Source organism: Lissotriton helveticus, chromosome 4_1, assembly GCF_964261635.1.
Source record: "Lissotriton helveticus chromosome 4_1, aLisHel1.1, whole genome shotgun sequence".
Taxonomy (NCBI): Eukaryota; Metazoa; Chordata; class Amphibia; order Caudata; family Salamandridae; genus Lissotriton; species Lissotriton helveticus.
Genome location: NC_136063.1, coordinates 1,401,284,149 through 1,401,296,907, shown reverse-complemented (window position 1 = coordinate 1,401,296,907; position 12,759 = coordinate 1,401,284,149). Strand labels below are relative to the sequence as shown.

Sequence of the window (12,759 nt, the reverse complement as noted above, 5' to 3'; positions counted from 1 at the left end):
ATGGTCCTGCATTCCAGTTGTGATTCTATGCAAATGTGTGTGAAAGAGCTACTTATTGGTCAACGCAACAAGGTGAAAGGAAAATAATGTATTGTAGTTGCTCATTTAGCTTAAACAGCTAACAACCATTGACAAAACCCAGTCGAGGGTGTGCAGTTTGGGGTAATTTTAATTATAAAAAAAACCTTTCTTTAGCCGGCCCGATCCGATTCTGCATGGTCTCTGCTTAGGGGCCTCACATGTTCCTATTCTGCCAGGGGCCTCACATATCCCAGGACCGGCCCTGATGATGAAAGCATATGGGAACTTCTTTTACTGGTTGTCATGCGATGCAAATATCGCTATTAGTTGTCCAACATTTAACGACCAGTTTTCCACCTTAGTCGCTATCATAAAGTTCAGTTATTTTTATTGTATTTAATGCGATTTTCTATAGCGCGAACATTATCAGAAGGTGTCAGAGTGCTACATAAGGATTTAGGATTACATGAGTTAATTAAAACATACAAACAGGAGAAACAATTGCAAATGTACAAGTTGTAAAGTCACAAAGGGGAGAGATACAAATAGAAAAAATTGCAAAAGTACAAGTTGTAAAGTCACTCAAGTTGTTTCTGCAACTGCTTGTGTGTCGCCCTTGCATTAACACATGCCCTATTCCAAAGGTCGCATGATCAACGGGAGATTCGACGCACACTGCTCAGACGGCCCAATATTAAACGTAATAATGCTCCACATCTGTATGCCTACTTTTTATCCACAGTGCATTGCTCTACAAAGCCTCCCCATGGCAGCTGTCCAGTGCTCAAAGCATCGACACGGCTGCTCAATATTAGCATGGCATTGGGTACTGACGGCTGGCATAGCTTAGATAAACAAAGACGCTCTCTCACCTTGGCCGTGGTCTCCCTCCAGCTCTGGAAGGCGCTGTGGGCGGCGCTCACCGCCTCCCGGCTCTCGGGCACTCCGCAGTCCGACACTTGCAGCAGCTCGGTCCCGCTGGCCGGGTCGAGGACTGGGAAGGTGGCTGCGGCAGACACCCAGCGGCCACCGATGAACCCGTCGGCGCGGAGCAGCGGGGAGGCGGCCAGGGAGGAGGATGCCATGCCGGCGACTGACAGGGCACGGCCGGAGGCTCCGGGGGAGAGCAGCGAGCGGAAGCCGCGGCCGCCCAGCCTCCGTGACGCCAAGCACAGCGCCATGTCCACCAACCAACCCTCCGCTGAGAGGAGGGAGCGAGCAAGTGGGGCGGAGGAGCAGCAGCTCGGGAGACAGGGGGTGGTACTCTTCAAGTGGAAGGAGGGTTTTCAGCCGACAGAGGGCGGAGAAGGACCTGAGGGGCGTGATAGAGATGTGTAAGGGAAGGAAGCAGGGTCGGATTGGAACAGCGGGCACTCGGGCAATGTGCAGGTGTCTGAGTTGCAGCTGTGGCCAGGGCTTTAAGTGGGATGAAATAACCGAGGAGGGAGGGTGTCTCTCAAAGAGGCGTGGCTGATGTTATCAAGGGCGTGGCTTAAAACACCCAAGCTAAAAATCTGTGGATAGCATAGTGTGCTGCCCTTCTGGTATTTTGCTGTATCTATCATTGCACCCAGAGATATAATGCTACAAGTAACATTACACCTACAACAAGCCATGACTGTTGGTTTTCCCAATGGTGGTTAGTTGCATAAGGTAAATAAGCAACAACTATGGCTTTTTTGCATATAATATTGAAAATTCTTCCATTCTGAAATGATGAGACTGTGACAGAATTATTAGGAGTTTCTTTGAAATTACCTCAAAAGAAGTGAAGGGTGGTATTGCAGCCAGAGGCGCAACTAGAGCCAAATTTCGGAGGGGGGCTACTAAAAATGTCGCAGGGGGGCTGATTCTTCCAGCAATAAGCAGAGTGAAGATGATGGGCTCTAAGAACAGGTGAAAAACAACAAAGTCTTGTTAACAATTAAATGGTATTTTAAAGACCTGTGAAGTACTCGGTGCAGCTGTGTATGTGCCCGGGAAGCTGTCTCAGCCAGGGCTGACACACGCAATGTGGGAAGGGGGCCTGAAGCCCTTTGAGCCCAATGGGCATTGCGCGCCTGACTGCAGCAGAGTTAAGATTATTTTTTTCACTGTGTGGAGAGCCCAATAGGAACCTGTCTCAGCACCTGCTTTTTAAACTGCTGGTGCTGTGAGCCACTTTTCTGGGCAGCGTGGAGGCCGATATGGTTGTGTCTCTGCCGTTCAGACGTCGCCAGTGGTCCAGTGAGAGGCAGATGGGCCTCTCTGACCTCCCTTTTACTACGGAGGCGGAGGTGCCACTCTCAGTCCCTCCCTGGGCTCATTAATGTATGCAGATTGAGCAGGGGGCCTGAGCAGAAGTGGCCTCACCTATTTTCAGGTGTGGTTCGCCAGTGTGAACTAATCCATACACAAAGAGTCCAGATAACACTTGTATATTTTAAATTTTAGTGAAGTTACATAAACATGCTTCTGTTAAGGACCCCCCTTTTCATAAAACTTAAAGCACTGAAGCGATGTTTGGCGAAAAGGCGTAATCCGCAAATTTGGGCCACTTTTTAGGTCGAGCCTGGGCAGCTAGGGTGACAACCGTCTGTAAATTTCATGGACCGCCCGTTATTTGGGTCTATTGTCCGTTGTTGGTGAGGAATTCTTTCAGGGACGACTGTTGTCCGTAATTTCAGACATTATAGCGAGCTTGCTCCTTGCAAGTAGCCTAAGAGTTCTATAACTCTCACTGCAGGGGCCAGCTCGCGCTCCTGCTGTGATCTTAAGGGCCTGCAGCAGCCCCTCCCTGAGTCGGTGTGACCAAACCTTTCTCTTCACAGCAGGGTCGGAATGGGACAAGTCACCATAAAGAAATGTAAAAAGAAGTCTCACTCTCGCTTAGCTATATGTTCTTAGGTAGTACAGTGACACATTTCAGATAATGCGGTAGACAGTGCATTTTACAACAAACTGGGACAGCAGCGATGGGAAAAATTGTATATAATTTGTATAGGGACCTTTACATGAATGTGCGGGTTTTTCAACTGATGGTTTTGGGACATGAGTGGCAAATCGCTCCTTTTAAAGCATGTTCGGTCTATATCATTGGTGAATACAAAGGAATGGCAGATAATTTGATATCAGACAGGAGGGATTGATGTTCTCTTCCAATACATTTTTAGTAATCATGATGATAAATAGTGCATTTGAAAGTACACCCAACCGCTAATTAATTGCCTCAACTTGATAGGATTTAACAAGACAATTTTGTTTGGGTTTGGTTGGGGAGGGTTAGGGGTTCACTTCCAGTGAGAAATAAGGTAAACATGTAATGAATAGTCCAATTTAATATTTTGTTGGTCACTAACTATGGTCACACCTAAAATATGAGTTTATTGCAACTGTAAAGGAGAGGTTGCTTTTATAAAACCATTTTGAGTAGTGTTAAAAGTGAGACATAAAGGAGCTGAAATGGCCAAATTCATCAAGAGCACATAATTACCCTATGCTATTAGTGCACATAGCAATTACGTATAAGCGCACCAAATGATACAGAATTTGCCAATAATTATATCGAATTAATGCCTTTGACTATTCATAACCAGTTGCTACTACATCACTGCAATGTACATATGTGCTCAATTTCCACAGTGCCACAGTATGGCACATATACAACGTAAGCACACAATTAGTTTACACATTGGTACATGTGGCAGCACAGATGGACACATGCAGAGTGGCACAGATACTCAATGATTTTCACTCAAAGACAGGGACACTAGCTGACACCAGAGCACATGAACAGGACCACTGTCACACAACATACCTCTCAAGTCACCCACGTTGGTGGGTGATATGATTTTCAACCTGGGATATCTTCAACCCGCTCACCAGCATGCCTCGTTTCTGCACACGCCTTGCTGCAGCAGACACTGGCAACAGCAGCTCTGAACAACAGTAATACTTCATGCACTGTCAATAACAGATTGCTAATATCAAGTTTATGGCAAACAGTCTACAAGCCTTTGTGAAGATGAAAGACGTCGTCAGCAGAATTCAACAATTGGCCTGAGGATCATCACTTTTTTCAAGTTACTAATAATTAAGGCATTGAAGTATCTCTTGGACATGTTGATAGATTCACTGCTGGAAGAAGAGTGCAACATGATAGAGCCTATGTATAAAAATAATTAAATTTCCTTAAATATGGCACCATACTTAAATCAGTGTTAATCCAGTGTGCTTAAAATACCGGGATACATGTCTGAACAGTAAAATACTTACATGCATGGATTAAACACGGAGGGAACCTTCAAAATTAAGAAAGTGATTGTCTCACCTGCCAAACCCCTTCAAAAGGTTTGTTGTTTAGTGGGAGATTTTAATATGATGATGAACGATCAGATAGACAGACAACCGGCACGTCCTCCGTCGAGGGCCGGCACAAATATGTCAGAGTATCTCACGGCAATGGGTATCACTGATATATGGCGCCACTTTTATCCTGACTCGACATGATTCACATATTATTCCAACGCCCATAACAGCTTTTCCAGTATAGACTACCTCTTAACCCACTCGCCCAGTAGCACAGGCTTCCGGTAGCCACGATGTCTTCCACTGGGCATCTCAGATCACTGGCCGATCTGGGCCAAATTTACATACAACAATCGACATCAGAAGAACACTTTATCAATAAATCCCTGGTTACTCAAGATTCCAGATATAAAAGAATGCATACATGTGCAATAGGGACACTATTTCAAGGAGAATGTCGGCTCTGTCGAATCGGCACGGACAATGTGGGAGGCACACAAAGCGGTGGTGAAGGGTGAGACTTTGTAAGGTAGAGAACAATAAAAAACAAAGGGCGCAGATAGAGCAACTGGAAACCGAACTCCAGACTCTTAAAGAGGAACATATGCAGTCCCCTGATGACGCCACAAGACTTAAGCTACAGGTTAAACAGCTTGAATATAAAGCAATGGTTCAGGAGAAGGCCTAGGCCATGTTTTTGGGTGCATGTCACAGGCTGTACGAGCTAGGGGACAGGGCTGGAAAGATGCTTGCATGGTTGGAAAGGAGGGAGTTGGCGGAGTGATGGGTCCCTCAGTTGGTTATCAATAACACACAGACCCTTTCAGACCCATAAGAGATTGCAGAGGCCTTTGCAGTCTATTTCAAACAGATTTACACTCCATCAGTTACCACCACCGCAGAAGAATCTCATGGCTCTTGGAGGATATGGCCTTGCCTACTCTGTACCCCAGCGAAAGGAACCACTGGAGGAAGTTATCACAGAATAGTGGATCCAAAGGACAATAGGTAATATACAATTTGGGAAGGCAATGTGCCCCAATGGGATCCCTATTGTACTCCTTAAATCTACTAGCTCTATAACAACGCCCTATCTGAGGGACATGTATAATGAGAGCTATGAGAAGGGTTTTTTGCCGGAAGACCAATGGCTTGCATCCATTGTAGTAATCTGTAAACCGGGGAAACCAAAAGACAGCTACAGGTCGTATTGACCGATATCCCTGATTAACACGGAGGCTAAAATCCTGACGAAATTGCTGACGTCCCGGTTGGCCCCTCTACTCACCTCACTTGTACACGCAGATCAGTCCAGCTTTATGTCGGGCCAAAACACAGCCCTTAATTTATGCAGACTGCACAATGTAATAGGCCCCAAACATGTTATAGAAGAGAATGCTATTATTGTATCTCTAGACGCTAGAATGTAGTTTGATTCAATTGAGTGGCGGTACCTCTACAAGGTGTTACAGCGCTTTGGGTTTGGGCTTAAATTCATGTGCTGGATCAGGCTGTTATGTACGGATCTCAAAGGTCAAATCAGAGTTAATAACCGCACATCGCGAGTGTTCCCACTAAAAAGAGGCACCAGACAGGGGTGCTCACTGTCCTCATTGATCTTTTCACTGATACTGGAGCTGTTGGCGACTTGGGTTAGAGGGGACATACTGATAAGAGGGCTAAACTGGGCGGAGGGACAGGAAGATAGAATATTCCTCTACGCAGACAATATTTTTCTCTATCTTGCATCCCCCGCAAGGTCACTCCACAGAATCTTAAATATTTTCACAAACTTCGGGAAATACTCAGGGTACTCGATCAATTGGTCCAAATCGGTACTTTTTCCTCTCCATGGGCCGACCCCAAGGCTCCCACCGGGTTGTGAACAGGAGGTGGCAGTGGGAGGGTTTTGCTACCTGGGAATCTACGTCACCTCGGACCCCAGCGTCTTCCACACTAACAATCTAGCAGCACCATTGAGCAGGCTGCGAAACGATGTCAAATACTGGAGGTCGTTTGACCCTATTGGGCCGAGCTGCCCTTGTCAAAATGTTTGCACTCCCCCGGTTTTCATATATACTCCAGAACAGCCCATATAATATCCCGAAGCCATACTTTAGGAATGTCAAGAGCGAGGTGAGATCCCTGTTGTGGGATGGAAGTGCACCCTGCATCGCCTTGCATAAACTTACCAGAAGCTTGTACGATGGAGGTATCGCCCTCCTGGATGTACGCCTTTACTATTGGGCGTCTCAGCTGGTGGTGGTGAACCTCTAGATATATTGCCTCCTGACTGATTCGGCTTATTTTTTAAATAAATACCAAATGGGGTGAGAAGGATATCTAGGGGCTCTGTACTCTAAGGTCAGGCAGTGCCAATATATTGGCCCTAAGCCTAAAACCATAGACATCTGGCATCAAGCTAACAGCAAACTGGGCTGGCTGGATGCCCTAACTCAGGCTACCCCACCGTGTGTTGACCCAAAAGCTGGGGACACTCTGTTACTAACCAGGGTTTGATAGATGGGACAATATTGGTATCTCCTCCATTGGCAAGTTTGGAAAAAGGGGAAAATGGTATCATTAGCACAATTGAAAAAGGATTATGATATGGCTAGTGGAGAGGTCTTTCGCTACCTACAAATCCGTCATGCTTTGACTGCGGCGGTCGCTGAGGTTGGGATATACCGGAGTCGTCCCCCTTGAGGATCGACTACTCTCTGAAACCCTGCAGAGTAAAGTGATTTCACTGATGTACCGTATGTTAAGTAACAATCTCTCAGACCCTTTTCAGAACCTTCGCGAACAATGGCAAGCGAATGTCAGTCCAATAGATGATGACTATTGGCAATCGTCACTTATGTCAGGGCGGGAAGCGGCCATTCCTCTCAAATTCCAACTCATTCAATTGAAGATATTTCACAGGTCATATTTCACTGGGGCCATACTTAGTAAGATCCGATGTAGGGAAGACACACTTTGCTTGCGACAATGTTCCAAAGACGCCACTCCGTATCACACTATATGGGAATGCCCACTCATTAAGGTTCTATGGGAGGGATCCACACGACACATGCATAAAGCCATAGGGAAAGATATACAACTGACGGCAAGACTGGGGCTCCTTAATATATGGGAGGCAACAGATCTCCCAGTAGTGGAACAACAATGGGTCACCCTGGGACAAACACTGGTTAAACGTTCTATTTGCAATGCGGTGAGGTGCAGCGGAAGTATCGAGCATGGGGGTGGGTTCAGGAGATGGATAAATGCATGAATGCAGAAAAAGAAGTATTTAAGTCCAGAGGCTGCCCCAAGAAGTGGGGGGAAAATGGGACAAATGGAACACTTATAAGGGGGAGATATGTATCTCTCCCACTGTGGAGATGGAGATGCAGGAACAACGATGGAACAGTCATTTGTAAACAGAAATGGGGCATTAGACGATTGTACAAATTATAAATGACATATACAGATGACACTATTACTGTAATATTTGTATTTGTGTAAATGGTGCTGTCAATAAAAAAATCTTTTTAAAAAAAAAGGTTTGTTGCTGCATACAACAAAGACACAGTCCCTCTCTAGATACCCTCTACCTACCAGTTCACCATCCTCCTGAAGGCCAGATGAGCTGTTCAAGTCTGCAGGAGGGAGCAGGCACACAGAGGCGCTGGAAGAATCAAAGAGGAACAGGCATATTTCGCTCTTGAAAGCCCCTTACAGCTACTCTAGATTATAGGTGGTTACAGGCATGCACAGGATGGTCCAGCACATTGAAAAAACAGGGCTTTGTACATAACAGTGAGAGTCAGCAACAGAGGCCATGGGCTTGCGTCAGGCTGCAAAGGACAGCTGATTAGTGGTTGAGACACACAGACATCTATCTGTTAGTCACAGATAAAACACAATGGGCTGTTGATGAATTTGCTGTCTAAACATCGTGTTTGTTTTAATGGGTCTGCATGTTCCTTATTCATGAACTCTAATAAGTACCCCCCTGTATAGGACTACTGGGCTCAACAACTATTGCAATTAATATGTCCAATTACATTTTTAAATCTGCCCCACACAACCTCATCGATTCATAACCAACATTTTTGCATTGCGTTATAACCCAGTCCTAGCTGAGTTCCACCTTTTCCCTTGCCTTGCCTCTCCTCTCCCTGCTCCTTCATAGTTTCTTCTTCCTCTGCTTCTCCGATCGATCACACTCCCTTGACTCTCCTACCTCCCTATTTGCCTGGATTGAGCCGCTCCACCTTAACATGACATGGCCAAACATTAACCCAGGCTACTTATACTTTGCTATACAAGGCTCCGCAGGCTCTCCCCATCCCATAATTCTTGGCTAGCCTTGCTCTAATACTTTCAGTGACTAACCAGCATCTGCCTCTTTTCATGTCTCTCTGGATGAATGTCATCTCCTTCACCTGAGGGCCCAGCTCTCCCAATTTCCTTGATTATCCACCTGGGTCTCGGTCTCCCCCCTAAGTGTAGGGACAATAGCCTCTTCCCTGTATGTTCATCTCTGCCCATTCTCTTCATATTTGTGTCCCTCTCTCATTATTGTTCTCTGATTTTGTTCGTCTTTCTCCAGTCCATCTGATCCCTCTCCTTCTCCATCTCATCCCATTTTTGTTCTGCCCATTTCCATCTTTCCTTTCTCATCTCTCTGTCTCCACTGCTCTACTTTCCCTCTGTCTCTCTCTGTGTTAAGTTCTTCACATTCCATTCCCACCGTGGCCATCCTCCCCCCTCTCACTCTCCACATTCCCAGTCAATTCTCTCCCATTACGATGCCACCTCTCATACTCTCTGTCCCTTTCTGCATTCCTGAGTTTCTTCAGTAATTTTATTCCCTTTTCCCATCTGACTCCCCAGTCTCTTTGTCATTCCCCATTTCCATGTGTCCATTTCCACACAACACATCCGCTTTGGCGCCCATTAACTCCAGTCTCTATTAGCGTCCAACTCTCTCCTTGCTCTCCTCATCTTTGAGCCCTTGCTTCCTGTTCATCTTCTTTCATTCCCTCAAGTCTCATACTTTCAATGTCCCTCTCCTTTCTGTGTGCCCATTTAACCAATATTTTCTCTATGTGCCCCTACATAAATCTCAGTCACTCCTCAGAATTTTCTCAATGCCTTGGATCTGCCAGTCTAGTCTCTTCTCAATTTGACCAGCTTCACCCATTTATAAATCCCAAGCACCACTGTTTCCTTACTCACACACCAACCTTGCTCTCTACCCTCTGCCCCCAATGATATTTTGACTAGCTTCAACCTTTCTCCGTAGTACTAACTATAGCCTCACATTTGCTATCCTGAGGCTCCTTAACCTCTTCCATTCCTCTGCCGCTCGCCAGATACCCCATTCTTGGGGATGAAGGGTGGTACTGCAACAGAAACCCAGTTTCCTGCAGCTGGCCACTCAGACACTCAGAGAACTGTACACTAGTCCAGCACTGCAGGTCCCAATTCGCTATATTCTATGCATGCTGCTTTACATCTCACAATGTCACTCAGATATGAGATGCTAGTAACAAAGTCCATCCAAGCAGATCTTCCCGACCACTTCTCTGACTAAACAGGCCTGCTCAGGACCACGAACTGTTAACAAAATATCAGGCTAGACAACCCAGTGCAGTAACCATATAAATAGAATATGATCATATGAAATAACACAAAAAGACCTGCACAGTTGTTCAAAGCTGCATGCATACAAAAAAAACATAAAGTGCACAATTGTCTCAATCTAATACAAATGTATTTTGACTTGTACTTGTGTTGATTATCTATTTACTTATGTAATATTGTGCAACCTCCTCTGATGTGCCTGTAAAATGTAACTTTTGTCCCGAATTCTTGTCCTGAATTTTGACTGTCTGTGCTGAATTTTTGTCCTGAATTTTGAATCTTTGTCCTGATGTTTTACACTCAGCATCCTGAATTTGCATCCTTGCCAGTTGGTCACTCTAATTGTGCCATCTGAAGTGATACAGTGATCCCTTGATGCATAAAACGCTGTCATTCTTAAATGGGCCATCCCGTGATTAATGTCACAATAGATCTCAAAATCCCAGCCAACGTCATCAAATATTCTCGAGAGCCCATGTTGGTGGCCATTGTTAGAGTTGCAGGACTTGGCAAAGAGAACTGTTTTCTCTCTACACTACAGGAAAACATCCATTAAAAGTCAGGCCTTAAATCTCAATGCCATTACAACATAAGTAGTTACAACGACTTGCTGTAGGGAGCAGAAGGTGTTGGATTTGTTGGATTTTTAATCCAACACCTTCCCTACTGTTGCACACACTGGAGTTGGAATAGTATATTATACTATTCCAAACTCCAGTGCCCCCCTACAGCAAGTCGTAATGACTTGCGCTATAATGGCATGCGATGTAACAACGAGTCGTTCTAACAGCTTGCGTTGTAATGGCATGCGTTGTAATGAATGCTATTCACACTACATGGTCCCTTTAAGATATGAGGATGATGGATTCCTGAGGTTATGAGTACATAGTGAGAGAGGACAGCATCAGAAATCAATGTGGCAAAAACTTGCATTCCTCGATTAAAAGAGCAATGCAGGGGGGCGTGGCCAAGATGGCGACTGGGATGGAGGTCTAACTGCGTAGCTCCTCGCCCTAACCCCCTGTAGCCCCCTACAGTAGCCCCGAATTCGCCGCCTTGACCCCCCTGGCACAGCACTCGGAGCGACGCGGGTCTGCGGCCCCCGAAAACCGCCCACCCGCAGGGAATCGACGATTGCTCGCTGACGTTGCCGACCGGAGCCGGAGGGCGCCGAGATCGAGGCCGGACGGGGCTCGGATCCGCTTCTGGGCCGGAGCCGGACGATCCACCTAACGGAGCCAATACTGGGATCCGGGTCCCTCCTTCACCACCGGAGGCCTCCGGGACCCTGGGTGGCCGTCTGCGACGTAACACCCCCCCCCCCCGCGGCAGGAGTGACCCGCGGCCCGGGCGCATCCTAAATCCAGCCCCTGGTCTGGGCCTACAACCAGCGAAGGGCCGACGAGGGACGCTGAGGCGGCCGCCCGCTGCACTGCTCACGTGAGTGGACTCTTCTGGCTTTGTGATCGGCGCTGAGCCACCGCCGCCCCAAGCCCACGGGGTGCACCGAGATCCTGTATCTGCGCCCAGGGCGGACTGCGGCCCGGGCGCGCGCTAACTTGGGCCTGCGCTGCCTCCCGCGTCTACCGACGAGCACAGCCTCCTGTGTGGGCGCCAAAGGAGGGAACCTGCACACGCTGCGGGCGCTTGGTGGGCGCCTGCTGCACAGTGGTGCCCGGCCGCCCGCTGCACTGCTCACGTGAATGGACTCTTCCGGCTCTGTGATCGGCGCTGAGCCACCGCCGCCCCGAGCCCACGGGGAGCACCGAGATCCTGTATCTGCGCCCAGGGCGGACTGCGGCCCGGGCGCGCGCTAACTTGGGCCCCGGCTTGGGCCTGCGCTGCCTCCCGCGTCTTCCGACGAGCACAGCCTCCTGTGTGGGCGCCAAAGGAGGGAACCTGCACACGCTGCGGGCGCTTGGTGGGCGCCTGATGCACAGTGGTGCCCCACGTTGGAACATTGACCTGTGGCCCTGGCTTGGGCCTGTGTGGCACTGCAGCAAATGAGACGGTCTCCAGGGATCCAACGGAGGCAGACCCAATCTGCAGGAGCCCTGACCCGGCCGAGCGAGGCCTGCTGCGGGTGACCTACAGGACAGCTGGGCAGCACGGCCACACTGAGGTGCACCGACCACACATTCAGAGGTGAGGAGAGAGGGACCTCGGGGGGCCTGGTGATCGAGCCCCCGGCAGGAGGAGAACAGCTGCCCAGTCGCCCTTGACCCCCTCCTCGCCCACTGGAGACTGCTAGAGCGGAATAGGCTACCGGCGGTGAGGCCTGGAGGGTGTCACGAAGTCGCTTCACGATTCCCAGCGGTTGGCCCCCGCGGCAGCGCCATGCTCTGACCCACACCAGTGCTCCCCTGGAGGCCTACTGGAGCGTCATCAGCCATACTTGCCGCGACGGGACAGAGGGGATAGCGAGGGAACCGGCTGCTGGCTCTTCTTGGTGACGGGCGAGAGGGCGAACTGACCCGCGCTGTCTGGACGACCGCAGCACAATGTCCAACGCTACCCGCAGGGGGGTTCGACCGATCAATGAGCTCCTCATGAAGTCATCTACAAAAGGCGAGAAGTCTCAAACACCTGCGTCACCGTCGACATCTGCAACTACCCCAAACAAACCCTCTGAGGAAGCCCCATCACAAAGTCGTTTTTGAAAAGCCTGTTCAACACGCTACGTGATGATTTCCAAACTTTAAAACAGGAGCTGGTGAGTGACCAGAGAGAACTGCGCCGTGACTTAAACGGACTGGGGGACAGAGTGGCAGCGGTAGAAGACTCCAACCACGCACGCGGCGACGAGCTGGAGCA

General features: G+C 48.4%; 1 protein-coding gene across 1 annotated transcript in view; it reads right to left on the bottom strand.

Moving 5' to 3' along the window:
* The window catches only part of ALDH5A1 (aldehyde dehydrogenase 5 family member A1), an 86,089-nt gene extending 84,773 nt beyond the window's left edge, over positions 1-1,316 (bottom strand). The window contains exon 1 of the mRNA XM_078687941.1: positions 894-1,316. Within this exon, the coding sequence (XP_078544067.1) occupies positions 894-1,202 (309 nt within the window). The 5' untranslated portion in view covers positions 1,203-1,316. The remainder of the gene's footprint in view (positions 1-893) is intronic.
* Between the last annotated feature and the right edge of the window lie 11,443 nt (positions 1,317-12,759).